General features: G+C 41.1%; 1 protein-coding gene across 1 annotated transcript in view; it reads left to right on the top strand.

Annotated features, from left to right (window-relative positions):
- NELL1 (neural EGFL like 1) overlaps positions 1–18,432 on the top strand; it is a 989,599-nt gene that overhangs the window by 925,879 nt on the left and 45,288 nt on the right. Inside the window, exon 16 of the mRNA XM_075547696.1 lies at positions 17,018–17,158. Coding sequence (XP_075403811.1) covers positions 17,018–17,158 — 141 coding nt within the window. The remainder of the gene's footprint in view (positions 1–17,017; positions 17,159–18,432) is intronic.

The raw sequence follows: 18,432 nt of genomic DNA, 5'->3' as shown, positions 1-18,432 counted from the left end.
GTGCCATCTAGTTGGCTCCAGCCCATAGCGAACCTACGCACAAAAGAAGGAAACCCGGCCCACTCCTGTGCCACCCTCACAGTTGTTCTTATGAGTGAGTCCGTTGATGCAGCCACTGTGTCAGTCCATCTCATGAAGGACTTTCCTCTTTTTCGCTGCACCTCCGCTGTATCAACCATGATGTCTTTCTCTAGGAACTGATTTCTCGTGACATTTCCGAAGTATGTCAGATGACGTCTACTAGCCATTCTTGCCTCTAAGAAGCACGCTGGCCTTACTTCTTCCAACATAGTTCGGTTTGTCCTTTCAGCAGTCCAAAGTACTTAATCCATCATCACAATTCACATGCATCAATTATTCTATGGTCTTCCTTATTCAACATTCAACTCTCACATGCATATGATGCTATAGAGAATACCGTGGCTTGGGTTAGGCACACGTTAATCCTCAAAGTAACATCCTTGTTCTTCAATGCTTAAAGAGGTCTTGTGCAGAAATTGACCTAATGTAACTCGTCTTTTGACCTCTTGACGACTGCTTCTATGAGCATTGATTGTGGACCTAAGCAGGACAAAAGCCTGGACAATTTTAAACTTTCCTCCATTTATCATTATGGTACCTATTGGTCCGGTTGTGAGAATTTTGGCCTTCCTGACATTGAGGTGTAATCCACACTGAAGGCTACAATGTGTGATCTCCATCAGCAAGTGTTTCAAGTCCTCCTTACGTTCAGCAAGTGTCACCTGCATTTCACAGGTTGTTAATGTCTTCCTGCAGTCCTGATGCCACATTCTTCTTCATAGTTTAATCCAGCTTGTCTGATGGTTTGCTTAGCATATACATTGAACAAGTTTTTTGAAAGGATACAACCCTGACGTGCACCTTTCCTGAATTTTAACCATGTAGTATTCTCATGTTCTGTTTTCACTACCACCTCATGATCCATTTAAAGGTTCCTCATGAGCACAATGAAGTGTTCTGGAATTCCCATTATTCTCAAGGTTACCCACAGTTTATTATGGTTCACACAATCCAATGCCCTTCCATAGTCAATGAAACACAAGTAAACATCTTTCTGGTATTCTCTCATTCCAGGCAAGATCCATCTGACTTCAGCAATAATATCCTTTGTTCTACATCCTCTTCTGAATCCAGCCTGAACTTCTGGTAATTCCCTGTCAATGTACTGCTGCAACCATTGTTGGATGATCTTGAGTAACATTTTACTTGACTGCGATATCAATGATAGCATTCTATAGTTTGAACTTTCTCTTGGGTCACCCTTCTTTGGAATGAGAACCAGCATGGATCTCTTCCAGCCAGTTCACCAAGTAGCTGTCTACCAAATTTCCTGGCAAGGCAAGTGCATGCTTCCAATGCTTCTTCAGCGTGTTGAAACATTTCAATAGTAGTCCATCAATTCCTGGAGACTGGCTCCTTAGCTAATGCATTCAATGCCCTTTGAACTTCTTCCTTCAGCACCACTGGTTCTTGCCCATGGGCTACCTCCTGAAATGGAGGATGTTGACTATTTCCTTTTGGTACAGTGACTCTGTGTTTCTTTCCATCTTCTCTTGATGCTTCCTGCATCATTCAATATTCGGCTATAGAATTCTTCAAAATTGTAACTCAAGGCTTGGATTTTTCCTTGAGTCTTTTTTTTTCCAGTTTCCAATAGGGTGAGCATGCTCTTCTCTTTGGATTTTCTCTTTCTAGGTTCTTGCACATTTCATTATATTTGGCTTTGTCCTCTTGAGCTGCCCTCTGAAATTTGTTATTCAGGTCCTTGACTTCAGCCTTTCTTTCATTTACTTTAACTACTCTACTGTAAATGGTGAGTTTCTGAGTGTCTTCTGGCATCCACCGTGATCCACTTTCCTTTCTTTCCTGTCTTTTTAATGATCCTTTGCTTTCTTCCTGAATGATTGTCTTGATGCCACACTGTAGTTCATGAGTTCTTCTGTCATTAGTTTTTATGCACCAAATTTGTTCTTGAGATGTTCTTTAAATTCGGGGAGGATAGACTCTAGGCTATTGTTTGACTCCTGTGGACTTGTTTTAATTTCTTTACCTTTATCCTGAACTTACATGTGAGCAATTGATGGTCTATTCCACAGTCGACTCTGGGTTTAGTTTTAGCTGCTAATATTTAGCTTCTCCATCATGTCTTCCCACAGATATAGTCTATTTGATTTCTGTGTATTCCATCTGGGAAAGTCTATGTGTTGTTAAAAGTATTTTCTATGAACAAGTTATTAGTTTTGCAAAATTGTATCATGTGATCTCCAGTTTCATTTCTATCACCAAGTCCTTGTTTTTCAAATACTATTCCTTCCTCTTTGTTTCCAATGTTTGCCTTCCAACCACCAATAACTTTCAGCGTGTCTTGATTGTATGTGTCATGAATTTATGACTGTGGACATTGATAGAATTCTTCAATTTCTTCTTCTCTAGATTTTGTGATTAGTGTGTAAATTTTAATAATAGTTGAATTGCTGGGATTTCCTTGATGGCAGATAGATACAAGCCTATCACAGTCAGCTTTGTTTTTCATAATGGATTTTGAAAGGTCTTTTCTGACAACGAATGCCATGCCATTCTTCTTGACTGTATTCTACCTGGTATAATAAATAATATGATTTTCTGATTCAAAATGGCCAAGACCAGTCCATATCAGCTAGTGAGCTGAATGCCTAGGATATCAATATTCATGCATTCCATTTCATTTTTAACCACTGCCAATTTTCCAAAATCCATACATCGCACATTCCAATTTCCAATCATTTGAAGGTGTTTGCAGCTGCTTCTCTTTATCTTGAATTGTCCCCTTCAGCAAATGGTTGTCCCTAATGCTTCGCTCTCAAGCTTTGCCTGACTCACATCATTGTGGTACACTCCTGTCCAGGAAATCATCTCCTCTTCAATGACCTTGCAGCACCCTTGGGCCCGAGGAACCTATTTGTTGGCAGTATCCCTAACAATGTTCTGCTCACTTTGGCTGGCCTTTCGGCATTTGACAATGCTTCCAGTGATGCCTAAGGTTTTCAGAAATGGTCTCCTTCTTCTAAGTGGGAGCCAAGTTCTCCCTTGCCTGTTCTTCGTCTGGACACGCTGCTGAAACCTGTTGACTTTAGATGACCTTGTAGGTCTTTGAACTACCAGTAGCATAGCTTCTAAGAGCACAGCAACACACAGCAAACTGACAGACGGTTGGTGGTGGAATCTGTAGAGAAATTGAAATATTGAGCTAAGCTGCCATCCATCCCTAAATACAGTTGATAGGACTTTAAACTTAAGTGTAGTAACTCTTCACACATTGTTTTAGATATATATGATGGGTTACCCTTCCCTATCTTACCATATTTTGAGATGTGGTCTTCCAGCTATAGATCAGAATAAGCCACAAGTTCAAGTAAAACCCCAACTCATCCATTTTGAGGGCCTCCACTTAATTTCTTCTTGGAAAGATATCCCACTTTCAACAGTTATTATAGTAACTGAAGATCTGCAAGACAACTTTACAGACTGACTGTCTTGATTAATTTAAATTTCAAGTTAATAAATTAAGCCCAAACCACATCTCAGTTTACATTCAATCGCTGTGAATTGAACTCCTCAGTTTATCAATTGTATTTTAGTTGCACCAATCACTAAAGCCATCCATGCAAATTAAGAATTAAATGATTTAGGATTGAGTGAATTGTAAAAAACAAAGCAAAGAGCTGAGTGCTGGAGAATAGGGTAGTCACTGTTCTTTTACAGTTTTCACCATTATGCTTGTACCCTGAAATAAATTCTGGTTGTAGAACTTTGTTTACCATTTAGATATTTTCAACACATTTTTAAAAAATGGTTCTCTTTCATATTAAATGATCACTTGACTCTCTTTCTAATAATTTCCATCATTAAAGAAAAAAAATAGTTTCCACAAAGCAGGATTCATATTTCTGTTGTTTATAAGGTCTGAAGATTTTAATTTCAAGTTTAACAAAGCTTCAATTTCTATAGCAATATTAATTCCTATTATAGCGAGGAATGGATGCAGAATTCGGAACAAAATTCTATTCTTATCACTCTCAGTAATTTCAGCCCTTGTGTTTCTAATCCGATGATTTGCACCCATTAAACTCAAGTGTTGATTGGAGGAATTTTCTTCTGGCTCATTCCAAAAAGGAACTTAATTTAGCATTGTCTCTAGGGATCCCCAAATCCTTTTCATTTGTCTTCTGAAAGCGTTCATCTTTGTGCTCAATGTAGTTGTTGCACTTCCATTTCACTGGGATATAAAATTATATCACTTCTTAAATTTGGCTCAACCATAGCAGAAGTATTTGAATACTTTAAATAAATGTGACCTCTAAAACAAGGAATTTTTATCAGATACAATTTACATTCAAATTTGTATGTTAACATAAAATTTTATTTTCCAAAATTAGTAAGTACAAGAAGCTGATTAGAATATATCATTTTCTTCTTCTGGCTGAGACAATTAAGCGATTATGTGCTTTTAAGCTATCTGAAATGTTTCATTCATTTGTCATACGTTCTCTGGTGGCAGCCCCTTCACATATGTCCAGGAGTGTTTTTCATCCTAAAATAATGCGTAGGAATGTGTGAGCTCACTTTGCTCTGTGATGCGCTCATTTAACACTGCTCTAGAGTACCTCTCAGACCCAGCTGGTGCAGGAGACAAATACAAGGCTATGCTCCCTCTAAATATCTGTGTTGGTTCACTTTTTGCAGAATCAGAAACCTCATGAATCAAGGCATTATGCCCCTGTTAGCACTTTCTTATGTGGTTGATCAGAGAGACCTGAATGTGAGCTTATACCTGATTTATGCAAGATGGAATGGAAAGTTTAGTTGTTATTAAATACAAAATTAATAAAAGTGTAACAGTCAAGTCCCCTGCCAATTTTCTTCCACTGTGACACATGCTTTCCTTGTGTTCTGTCTAGTTGACCCCTCTGATGTTTGCTTTGGACAACTGGTGCCCATATCTGCCCTGGAATAAGGTGGAGGAATTCATATGAGACAGTAGTTTATAGAGTGTACTTTGTAGTTAAATAGATCTGTGTTTCAATCCCTAATTTGCCATGTTTCAAGTGTCTTACCACCCTTTTTTAAACATGTGTCTCCATTTTTAATCATACTATTTAAACATTTAAAAATGTCTAACCACACTATTCAGTTTTACCATACTTTTTAAACATTTAAGTCTCCATTTTTTTCCTGTAAAATTAGAGTAATGCAAGTTATCTTATAGGCGTTCTAAAAATCAAATCCATGAATATCAAGCATTTGTCTGAGGTCCCAATACTTGATTCAGGTCATCTTTGCTTGTTATTCAAATTAGAAGTTAATGTACTAAGCTGAAAAGTGAGCTACTCAAGTCGGTTGCCTTTATTCATAGGCAGGCATTCAAAAATCTTCTCTGTGTGATGGGAAAGAAATTATAAAAGAAGCACAGGCTAGTCTAAGGCAGGAAGAACGAAAGACAAGTGCAGAAATGTGAAACACATAGGAATTCTGAGACGCATCCTTGGGGTGATTAAAAACGTGCGCTTGGATTTTAAATATAAAACAATCACTCTCGGGGAGAAAACATGAAATAAAACAAATATGGGATCTATAGATACTCAAGAGAGCCCACTCAGAGGATATGATAGTTGCGTGCTGAAAAGTTTTGAGAAAGAAGGGCAAAGTATTAGTCAAAAAGGGGTTATTAGCTGATGCTTCCAATGCCTGGACTTGTGCTAGGACATTGGTAATGTAGCGTTAGTTTGAAGATGAGGTCATTGCTACCTGACACACTGGAAGGCAACAGTCCTTGGCTTTCCAGCCCAGGCTAGTTTGACTTCTCGCAGAAGGACCCCAGCATTCACGAAGGCTAATTCTAGAGACCTCTCAGTGAGAATTCTTTACTAGAGGGCCTCTTGAATCTCCTATTTACAGGGGACCCAGGGCATAGACTGTAGCCTCTCGTGTGTTTCCACAGGCTCCTGTCTGCTTCCTTACCATTCATAGCACAGAAACACATTCTAAAAACATAGTCTGGAATGACAGCTATCTTGTCCTGTACATTATTTCTGGTATGTTTTCATGTTGCCATATAACTTAGCTAGAAAATGTATGTCTTCCATATGAATGTATCACTATTGAAGAAAACTTTTTTTAATAAACAAATCGATCGCAGGACTCCGTAAAAGCTGGATATACGGTCGCTGCCAGATCACATTTCTTAGCATCTAGGGAGGCTTCTGCTGCATATGGTCAATGTGACTCCTGCTGCTACTTTAGAGATGTATTTGTTTTTAAATCACAATTTGGCTAAGGAAGAAACTGCGAAACAAAGAAATAACTGAACATTTCTAGTAGGTAGTAGAAGAGGAAGACATAAACACATATCCTAACACTCAGCACGTTGAAGGTAGAGAGAATTTAAAAGTATAATAACATGATTTTTAAATCTTTCACTTAAGGAATTGAATCCTGGAGAACTGAACAGTGTTAACATGCATGCATAACTTGTTAGTGGTAGAGTAGAGTTAGCCATTTGAGAAAAACAATTATTTCAGACCCAAGTAATGCTTTGTAAAGTAGCATTTCATTAATTTCATTCAATCCTTAAAGCAATATTAGGAGCTAGGTGATATTATACTCATTTAGGAACTAAGGAAAATGTGGCCCAATATGTTAACTTGCTCAGCTACACATCTAGGAAGTAAGAAAACGAGGTTCATGAGAACACAGTTATGACAACAAAATAAGGAAACCAATTACCCATAGAAGAATAAATTAATTAAAAGAAATTTTTTTAACATTTTATTAGGGGCTCATACAACTCTTATCACAATACATACATATACATATATCAATTGTATAAAGCACATCTGTACATTCTTTGTCCTAATCATTTTCTTTTTTTAAAAGAAAAAAATTTTAAAAAGAAAAACCTGTAAATAGATCAAGATCTGTTTTTTGATCTCTAGTCGTATCCTTCAGTCAGGTGCAATGGGGTACCATGCTTTGGCCCCAGAGTCTGTCCTTGTACTCCCTCGGGGGCTCCCTGCTCTGCTCCCACGGTTGCTCTGCTGCATGTTTTAATGGTTTGCCTCAGTGTCACAGGGTCGGTTTCAGCCAGTCCCGGCCCTGAGTCTCCAGTGTTGTCCTCCTTAGGGCCATGGCCCATCAAGGGATGGTGTGTCTCATAGTGGGATCAGCTATATTGTCCCCTCTGTCCATTGGCTGTTCAGAGTGGGGATATCATCCTCCAGGCTTGATGGGCCAGGATGTGCTCCACTCTCTCTTCCTCCCCCTTCTTTGCTCCCATTTGCTCTCATCAACATGCCCCTCTCCCCTAGCTACAGCTTCAGTGCCGTCCTCTCAAGTAAATTCTTCTGGACTGAGGGGCAGTTGTCCACGTAGCTGGTATGGGGACGGAGCCCTCAGGCCCGTCCACTAGCTCCCCACTCCTTGCCGGCACACTGCACTGTTCTCACTCATCACCTATTTTGCTATGACTTGATTTTTGGTGCATATTATTATCTCTACAGATCTATGTAGATAAAATAGACTGGATGAATAGTCTGGAGGAGAAAACAATGAGACCAAAGGTCCTGGGGAGACAAAGGAGAACGGGAGGAGGGGGCAAAGAGGTGGTGCTGACCAACCCAGGGACAGGGGAGGAATAAGTGATCCAAATTCAGTAGCAAGGAGGATGTGAGAAGCCTGGTAGGGATTCAGCAAGGGCAAGGTAACCGAGAGAAATCACTGAAACCCAAATGAAGGCTGAACATGATAGTGGGACAAGAGGAAAATAAAAGGAAATAGAGGAAAGAACTAGGTGACAAAGGGTATTTATAGAGGTCCAAAGACTGGAATGTACATATGTAAATATAGTTATATGAGTGGGGAAACGGGTCTATGTGCATATATTTATAAGTTAGATACTAAGGCAGCAGATGGAAATTGGACATCCACTCAAACACTCAATGCAAAAACACTTTGTTCTATTAAATTGGCATTCCAGAATGCACACCTTTCCGACATGATTGCCGAAGAAAAATGTATGCATAAGCAAATGTGGTTAAGAAAGCTGACAGTTCCTGGCTATCAAAAGACAGAGTGTCTGGGGTCTTAAAGGCTTGAAGATAAACAAGCGGCCATCTAGCTGAGAAGCATCAAAGCCCACATGGAAGAAGCACAGCAGCTTGGCTGGCCACGAGGTGTAGAAGGGACCAGTTATTAGACATCAAAGAACTAAAAATCACATCAGTAGGTACCTACCTCCCTGATATGATCAATGAAAACAAACATGTACATAAGCAAATAGCCATGTAGCTCAGAAGCAACAAAGCACACATGGAAGAAACACACCAGCCTGTGTGACCACGAGCTGTTGAAGGGATCAGGTATCAAGCATCAAGGAACAAAAAAATCACATCATTGAAAATGTGGGTGAGTGCAGAGAGGAGACTCAAAGCCCATTGGCAGCCAACCGGACACCCCTTACTGAAGGGTTGTGGGGAGAAGATAAATCAGTCAGGGTGCAGGGAAGCAATGATGAAACATCTAACTATCCTCGAGTTCTTAAATGTTTCCTCCCCCACTATCATAATCCCAATTCTACGTTACAAATTTGGCTAGACCAGAGGATGTACATGGGTACAGAGAGCAACTGGAAACACAGGGAATCCAGGACAGATGACTCCTTCAGGACCAGTGGTGAGAGTGGCTATGCCTGGAGGGTGGAGAGAATGTGGGGTAGAAAGGGGGAACTGATTACAAGAATCTACGCATAGCTTCCTCCCTGGGGGATAGACAGCAGAGAAGGCGGGGGGCAGACATCGGTTAGTGTAATATATGACAAAATAATAATTATTTATGAATTATGAAGAGTTAATGAGGTAGGGGGCAGTGGGGAGCGAGGGATAAAATGAGCAGCAGATATTAAGGGCTCAAGTAGAAGGCAAATGTTTTGAGAATGATGATGGCAACAAATGTACATATGTTCTTGACACAATGGATATATGTATGGATTGTGATAAGAATTGTATGAGCCTCCAATAAAATGATTAAAAAAGAAAAAAAGAATAAGATAGAGACTGGAGGGGGGGGAAGAAGATGAGAATTCAAACTCAAGTGCTTCTCTAACATTTTGATTGAGTCTCATGTTGCTATCTTAACTCTCAGCACAAGACTTTTCCACTTCTTCAGCCACCTACATAATCAAAGGTAATAGTGCTTTCTTCTTTGCCTGTCTCAGGTTGGTTTTCAGAGATTATTCCTTCATTAATTTTGACTCTAATTTAATCTTTTTCTTGATATGGAAAGGGTTGATCATAACAATTAGAAAATACTGACTTCTGCGATAAAGTAACCTAAAATTGTGTAATGGCTCAATAGCCTAGAAATATGTAGTACCTTCTCATATTAGTAGTCTTAGATGACTCTAGTACTGTAGAAGGATGTGGCTCCATGTACCTATTCAGGGATCCAAGCAGACAAAGGCTCTGACATCTTCAACATGTGGCTTCCGATGTCTTTTAATGGACAGGTGTAAATCTCATAGAGAAACACAGGAGATTCCAGATTGAAATTGGTGTACAAGACTTGTATTTGTATTGCAGGGCTGGAATTCAGTTACATATACCGCAGTTCAATGAAGGTTGAGAATTCAAGAGGAGGAGCTGGTTTCTCTCTATATAGGGATTCTCTCTTTCAACCATTTATTTATAAGTTTTACCACAAGCATCATGATACATGCAATGTCCCGTGTGGTTGTTATTTAATGTGAATGCTCAGTACAATTCTGGAATTCAGCAAATATTATATAGTAATAAGGTTTGCATTATTTATCATTGGAGGTTTTATGTTGCATATATAACTTCCTTAGATTTGTGTAATATATTTTTCTCTTGTTCTAAGGTGTAGACTTAAGCTTTCGTGGCATATGTGTCAGTCTGGGTAGACTAGAGAAAAAAATTCATAGACACTCATATGTGTATAAGAAAGAGCTTTATATACAAGAGCAATTGAATATTGAGAAAAACATCCCAGTCTAGTCCAGATCAAGTCCATACGCTTGATATTAGCCCATAAGTCTGCTACCAATCTATAAGAGCCTCTTTGGACTCACGAAAACCATGAAATGACACTGAATGCAGGAAGATCACAGGCTAGTGGTTGGGAAGTCTTGTGGATCCAGTGGTGTTGTAAGAAGTATGAGCACTGGCAGGGGTCTTCACGTAGCTCCTTAAGCCTGTCTCCATGTGGCGTGTCAACCGCCATGTCTCCAAGGGAGTGACCCTGTGTCCCACCTCTAGCAATCTTCTTAGTGCTTCCAAATGAGGTCATCAAACCACAACCTGATTGATAGGCTAGACACCACCACTTCACTATGAATCCTCAAATTGACACCAGATTATGTAACCACCAGGGAATATATTATATATATATATTAATAGTTCATTCTTACAGTATACATTTTCTCACAAGCCAAATAATTTTCAAAGTCCAGAAATCATTCCTTAGTTCTAATTATCATCCTGATTACAAGTTGATATTAATAGTTCTTTGAGCTTTCAGAGCACACTCATTTTTAGCAATAGTATAAAGTTCAAAGTGAAATGATAAGAGAAGCATGATAGATCTTTCTTAAAAGTCATTTTTTATTCAACAATTCTGTGTTGTTGATTTTATTATCCCCAACTACACATGAGAGAAATAAAGACTTGGGTAATCTAAACAACTTCTAAAGAGGGAGTTGGTGAGATCATTCGAATTTGAATTTGTCTCCAAAATTCATGTTCTTAACCACTGTTGTTTTTGTATCCTGATAGATTCTTAAGATTTGGGAGGGCAAGCACCTATATTTTCATCTCTGTATTAGAGGGTGTAATACAGTGCTTAATACATACTAGATGCTCAGTAAAATATTTTTGACTAGATGAAAGAATCAAAAGATTTTCTCATGATTCAGTCTCCACACTCTCCAAGCTCTTAGAGAAGCTGTAGCTCACCTGCGATGTCGTCAGCCTCAAGCTCACCTGCGATGTCGTCAGCCTCAAGCTCACCTGCGATGTCGTCAGCCTCAACCTCACCTGCGATGTCGTCAGCCTCAACCTCACCGGCGATGACGTCAGCCTCAACCTCAACGAGCGATGTCGTCAGCCTCAACCTCACCGACGATGTCGTCAGCCTCAACCTCACCTGCGATGTCATCAGCTTCAACCTCACCTGCGATGTTGTCAGCCTCAACCTCACCTGCGATGTCGTCAGCCTCAACCTCACCGGCAATGTCGTCAGCCTCAACCTCACCTGCGATGTCGTCAGCTTCAACCTCACCTGTGAGCTGTAGCTAATTAACATGAAACACACATTTCTCCTTGAGAATAAACTTCGAGAACTTCTTAGTGATTTTGTAAAGTTTCGAGTGACAAATCCAATGTGGAAGCTATCAGAGGGAGGGAAAAAATCATCCACACTAAGAGACTAAGATTCTCACAAACATCCAGCAATCAAAAGGATGCCTTTGCTATTGACCTCTCCTAGCAAATTCACTGTATATTTCAAGTAAGGTCAAATGTGTTCCCCTGGAACAGCCTATAAGGAAAGCCTTGGGTGTCCGTATGTTTCCTGTTCTACATAGAAAAAGGTCTTCATTGGCAGTGGTGACAGCTAACATCTTTTTTGTTGCCTATGAAGTTACCTTAACACCTCTAAGGATTGGAGATACGGTAATCATCAAAGAAAATAATATACATATATGAGATCAAATTAATTCTATTACGCTCAATTCTGCTAATGTGTCGCTATGACATGTGGACAGTAAAACTTACAGTGTATTGAACATATCTTGCATCTCCTGTTTATTCATCCATTCATTTCATTTGTTCACATGCATCCTTCTTTGGGTACCTTTAAGCCCCCTAACGCTTCCAATTTTCTATAAAGTTAAAGCTGAACACATGGTATCTCTATTCTTGGGAAACACTAGTCTTTGTATAAGGGAAACAGAGGCATAAGTGTGCCAGAGCATAAGCCAACCTATCAGCCGAGGCACCTAATTTTACCACAAAAAAATGTGCTGATGCCGGACAGGGCAAGATATGACAAAATAACAATTTATAAATTATCAAGGGCTCATGAGGGAGGGGGGAGGCGGGAGGGAGGGGGAGGGGGAGGGAGGGGGAAAAAGAGGACTTGTTGCAAAGGGCTTAAGTGGAGAGCAAATGCTTTGAAAATGATGAGGGCAAAAATGTACAGATGTGCTTAATACAATTGATGTATGTACATGTATGGATTGTGATAAGAGTTGTATGAGTCCCTAATAAAAGGTTTTAAAAATGTGCTGAAAAACTCGGCTTATACACAAGTCTATATGGTATTCTTAAATAAATGTGTCGATGTATTCTGAGTCATCGGGTGAGGGAGGACGTGTCTGTCGAGAGGAGTTAGAGAAGGGAATATTTTTATGTCTCAAGGTTTGAAAGATGAGTGTACGTATTTTGTACCATTGAGTGGGAGCGCCTGGGTTTCAGGAATCGTGTCTTCCCACTCTTATGTCCTCCAGCTGAAAAAGAATCCCTGGCATTTGCTTTGACCTCAGCAACCATTTGGAGAATTGAGTAAACGTATTCTCTTTGTGTCTGTCCTTCTTTCTGTGTCCTTCAACCAGGTGCCACAACGCAGCAGGTAAAACTGTGTGTTCTGCCTAGTGTTGCACCTGGTGTCCCCATTTGTTCTCTGTGCAACCTGGTCAGTCTTGGCATTTGTTGGGCGGCAGGATTCTGGCATTGGTGATGCAGGCATGAATAATGCAGACTTCCCTCTCGGGGATCCCTGGCGTTTCTCACTCTCTGGGCCTCAGCTGCATGCCTGTGCTGTATTAAGCTGATTTAAACAAAATCCTAGGGCTCTTTATGGGCAGGAGAAATGGTTTTTGTATTTGTTTGTTTCATTTGGGGGCGCTCCCACACTGGGTGCTGCTGTTCCCTGTGATTTATGAGAAACCCTTGAGTGAGAAAGCAGGATTACACTGTGAACTGGCAGAGACCCCATTTCCAGAGCATCTGTCTTGCTCGTTGGCCTGTAGCAAGTGACGAAGAGAGGGGACAAATCTCTGAGGACCAAGGCTGCCACAACCAGCGGGGGAAGAAGCCATCACGTATAAGTTGCAAGGTCTCCAAAGCGTCATTCTACCTGCTCTCTGTATTGGATTCAGCAGTGGTTACTTTTAACGTGTCCTAATTGGACCAGAAAACCTGGTGGCTCTGCTGTGTGGACGTTGGACTGCCAGCCACAAGGTGGATAGATTAAACCCACTGGCCCTGGCTATTCCTCAGGAGAGAGAGGAGGCTGTCTGCTCCCATAAAGATTCACAGCCATGCAATTGGTCTCTACAAATCAGAAGTAACTCGATGGGATTGAGTTTGGCTTTGGTTTGGGTGTTGTGACTATGCAAAGAAACAACTAGTTTAGAAACAGGAAGGAAATATGAGAGGCTCTCAACTGAAATATGGTTACACATAAAATGATTTTCCATCTTAGTTATAGACCGTCACAGGGGACAACCTTGTTACCTAGTACCCCATGCACCATGATGAGCACCTGATAGCCCAGGAAGACCCAGTATCTGCTGTCGGCAAAGGGCATCTCCACCAGTTGTCTTATTCTCCTTAGTGCCCCTGGGAAAGTTGTAGCTGTATACATCTCTGATTCTCTCCCCCTCTATGGCAGTCCCTGCGGAATCCTGGGAACTCTTGTGAATGGCCTTGCTCATTCTTCAAGGAGGATAGAAGGAATGGTGGATTGCATGACACTGTCTACTCCTCTTCTCCCTGGTAACCTAATCATATTTGGGACTGGAGGAGTCGTTTGGGTCATGCCTTCTCCAATGTGGGAAGGTTTTACGAGTGCAAGGAGGGACAGCAGATCTATACTCTCTTCAAGAGTGTATCCAGGCAAACTGGACTATGTATGCTTGCATTGGCTATTTGAGATGCTTTTGTGTTTGTAAAAGGAGCCTGGTGGCGTAGTGGTGACACCTTCGGCTGCAATCCACAAGGCCAGCAGCTCGATACCAGCCATTCTTCAGAAGAAAGGGCTTTCAACTTGTGGAAAGAGTTATAGTCTTGGAAACTCACAAAGACAGCTCTACCCAGTCCTGTAGGGTTGCTATGAGTCAGCATCAATTTGATGACAGTGAGTGTGGTAGTTATATAATATGTTGTCAATTTGAGACTTTAAGAGTGAAAGGGTTGGAGTTTAACCTGTCAATCAGGTCACAGCTTGGGGACCTCATTTGGAAGCACTAAGGAGATAAATAGCTTGCTGGAGGGAGGACACAGGCTCACTCCCTGTGAGACATTCTTGCTGACAAGACACATGGGGTTACTCTAGAGCCTCAGAGCTGGAGAAGCCACATGGAGACCCCTGCTAGTGCTGAGATGCTTATACCGCTGCTGGATCCATAAGACTTTCCATCCATTGGCCTGTGATCTTCCTGCATTCAGCATCATTGCATGTGTTTTGTGAGTCTGAAGAGGAATTTATAGATTGGTATTGGATACATGGGCTAACATTGGACTTATTATGGACTTGATCTGGACCGGACTGGAATGTTTTCTCAATATTCAATTATTCTTGTATATAAAGCACTTTCTTATACACATATGAGTGTCTCTCAGGATTTGTTTCTCTAGTCTACCCAGACTAACATAGTGAGGTATGTGTGTGTTTGTGTGTTAGCTACCCTAACTGTAGCTAAAAGGTTGGGTAATAAAGGTCTGAGGAGAATTTGTTCCTCTTCAGTTACAGAGAATTCTTCTTCAGCCTAAGGACCACAAGGGGCCCCTGGGTGAGGCGAATAGTGAAGGCACTCTGCTGGTGACCAAAAGGTCAGAGTTTGTGCCCACCCAGTTGTGTTACAGAAGAAAGGCCTGGTGGTCCATTCTGAACCATCAGTCACTGTTGAAAGTCCTAATGGGCCACCATGAATCTGAATCGACTCCAAGGCAACTTTTTTTTTTTAATATAAAGAAGTCCTCACTGAAAATTGGTCCTCAGTTATGGTCCTTAGAAAGCCATTCTGTGTCTCCCGGTGCCCTATGTTCCAAACAGACACAAGGATGACTTTATTACCTAGTCGGGTAAGACCACCTTCTTTTGGGGGACGTTGGTGATCCTCTGTGAAATGATGGGCTGGCCGTCCATATTCTCAGAGGTAACTTTTTGTTTAAAGATACTGTGATTCTGTGGCACTTCTCTGGTGAGGAAGATCAGTGACTGAGGCCATGTGAAGCATGAACACCTTCTGACCCCCAGGCTGGGGAGATTCCCTACCACTCTCCAGTCTCTTCTCCACATCACTCTTTGAAAAGGTTAGCGACTTGAAGTGTGCCTTGATGAACCACAAACCTGCAAATTTTCATCAATGATCATCTGTATAGTGTTAAAGAATTTGTTTTTTGGGGGATTTATAATGAGTGTGCACACCGACTGCCTGAAATAGGTGAAGTTGCCACAGGAGCACGTGGTCCTGAGAACTGACGACATAGAAAAGCCTAGGGAAGTTCTGAGTGACAGAACTATATGGCCCAACTGATCAAAGCCACAGAGGGAGAAGATGGCCTTAGACAGTGAAAGGCCATGTATGGGTTGTGGGTTATTCGGAATGACACCTTTTCTCTCTTTACTTGGTCTGATGTCTGGAGTGAGAATGTTAGATTTCAGACTATATTCATGGTCAAGTACACAATGGGAGACTGGTCAAGGCAAGTAGAAAGCCCATAAGCTGATGCCTACAAGGCCCTGTTCAAAAAGGTCCCAGAGGGTATTCTGTTCATTATGTTTTGTATTCCAGCATTAATTCAATTTCAATCCATATGCTTGCCATAGTTCAGCTATTCCCCAGAGAACTAGGGGAAGATCACTGACTATCCGTAGCTATATTCCAAGTAGTAATTGCAAGGATGCATTTTATAAAGAAGAACTGCCGCTGGTAGAATAATTGGTAACGTCATCAACTCCTTCAACTCAGCTGAGCCACTGAGTGATGGAAAACTGTGCATTGGTATAAAGATCTGAAGATCCTCCAAAGCCAGATCCCAGAGGAGCAAGAGCCCAGAAGACTTCTTTTCATCAGAAGGACAATTTCTGGTTGACTGTCACAACCCTGAGGAGCCCCGGGGCCTTGCAGGCCCGGCGTGGGATGGCTCACTGCAATAATAGTTCCAACCACTGGCCGTTCTGTGGAAGCAGAGCAGGCTGTCTTTTTCCATATGGATTTACCATTAGGAAACCCTATATCGTTTTTTCTCGGAACAGGGACTGGCTCAATGGTCGTAGGGTTGAGTTTTCTCTTTTCTTCTCACAAACCTAATCCTCAAGTGAAGCAGGAGTGTGTAGAGTTAGAACAATAGTGCTCAAACCATGCTGCACAGAACAGCAGCTTCACAAGGGACCAAAGGCATTCTGCACTCAACCATGTTTGAGGAACAATGCATATTCGCATCCCCACTCAGAGCTCGGTAGGTCACATAATTGTTATAAATCTCTAAGACTGCAGTGAAAAGGAAGCAGCGCACACATCCGTTGAGCTTAACCCAGGGTTTCTTAAGCCCATTTCTTCCCAAACGTCTTCCCAAAACAGGACATACAGTTTAGAATCATTATGTAGCACACACTGAATCCAAGGAAAGCCATCTAGCCCCAGTCCCCACACTGTACTTAACGTCCTTCCTGACTATACTTTCATTAAGGTTAGGAATGTGTCTGTGGCCATCAGCCTTCATTCATTGCTCAATATATGCAAAGCATGTAAGAATAAAGCTTTCGATTTGGTTGTATCATGCAAAAAAGAGACTTGGTTCATCTTGGGATTTTTCATTTTAGGTGAATAATCCATTCGTTTTAATTGATATGTTGACATGAGCATGTTTTGGATGTTCACTGTAAAGTTAGTGTCAAAAGAAATTAATGTCCTGGTGGCTTGTGTCTTTCTCTGAGGCAGATATTGATGAGTGCGCAGAGGGAATCATTGAGTGCCACAACCATTCCCGCTGCGTTAACCTGCCAGGGTGGTACCACTGTGAGTGCAGAAGCGGTTTCCATGACGATGGGACCTATTCACTGGCCGGGGAGTCCTGTATTGGTAAGCAGTTTCTGCCATGCCTTTTATCCGCCTGGACCCTCGTAAGAGGGGTTGCCTCCCCTGTACTCTGCAGTTCCCAGTGTTTAACAACAACCATTCGCTAAACACTGTGTGTGTGTGTGTGTACCCTTCAGGGATTCAGGGATCAGCCCTGGGATTTTGAAGTATTGCGGGGGGGGGGCGGTCATTATTTTCTATAACCGTTTGAACGGCTAAGCCCAGGTCTGTCTATTACAGCATGTCACTCTTTCTAAGGCTCCTATGGTGTCTTGCTGAAGGTTCTGAGAGTTTGAGAGGTAGCTGTGAAGAGAGGGAATCTTGCTGATCTTAGCATTGGAAAATTCTGCTTAACCCAGCTCTTGTGTTGCAAAACTCACCACTTCTCTCTGAGTCTTCAACTGTAAATATGTAGAAACAGGGATAATAATGTATATATTATTGTTAGGAATAGCGATGGTCATCTATATTTACATGTGGTAAGCTGTGGATCGATGCACAGATGTTAATTACATTAACCTAATTATTGTTGCCATTACCCATCATCATCCTCTCCTGGACACTTTTCTTGAATTTCTTGCTCCAAGATTCCATTAAATGCTGAAAATAGTCAAAGAGCAGATGAAGTTCCTCACCTTTTAAGACCTTCCAACTCTTACAGAATCTAAGCAACTGAGAACGAATATATAACTTTTTGTGAGAACCTTTGCCAGTGTAGTTTTTTTCTTAGCATATAGATTCAGCTAATTTCTTCATCCTGATTTGGACAGCTCTAGATGATGAATAGTCTGATCATCGGTTCCTAGCATTCAGGCTGCAGAATTAGAATGCAGGGACTTGATTGTGCGAACGTGTGGTCTCCACTCACTGCATATCTTGTCTACTGATAGCCACTCTTTTGCTAATTTCTACAATTAAATGCTTTTTAAAAAAGGTAAATTAGCAACAATGGGCATATAGCATCAAATCTCTCCCCTGACCATGACATTTCTGCCAAGCTTAGAGAAGAATATAGCATCATAGTTAAAAGTGCTGACCCTTGAGGCAGACTGGGTGCACACTCCAGCTCTGCCTCCTCAACCTTGAGGGATGCTCTCAGCAGCCGCGGGTGCATTCTATTAGAATCGTGCCTCAATTAATTCTTTTGTAAAAAGGAAATGCAGCTCATACTTAATTTGTGAGTCCTATAAGAATTATCCATGTGTTCAGTAAATCTTCTGCTTATCTTAAATAATAATTACTACTCATACTTGATCAATATTATTTTTGATATTAAA

The sequence above is a fragment of the Tenrec ecaudatus genome, chromosome 4, assembly GCF_050624435.1.
Source record: "Tenrec ecaudatus isolate mTenEca1 chromosome 4, mTenEca1.hap1, whole genome shotgun sequence".
NCBI classification, from domain to species: Eukaryota; Metazoa; Chordata; class Mammalia; order Afrosoricida; family Tenrecidae; genus Tenrec; species Tenrec ecaudatus.
The sequence above is the reverse complement of the archived record's forward strand: the minus strand, read 5'-3'. Positions and strand labels throughout refer to the sequence as shown.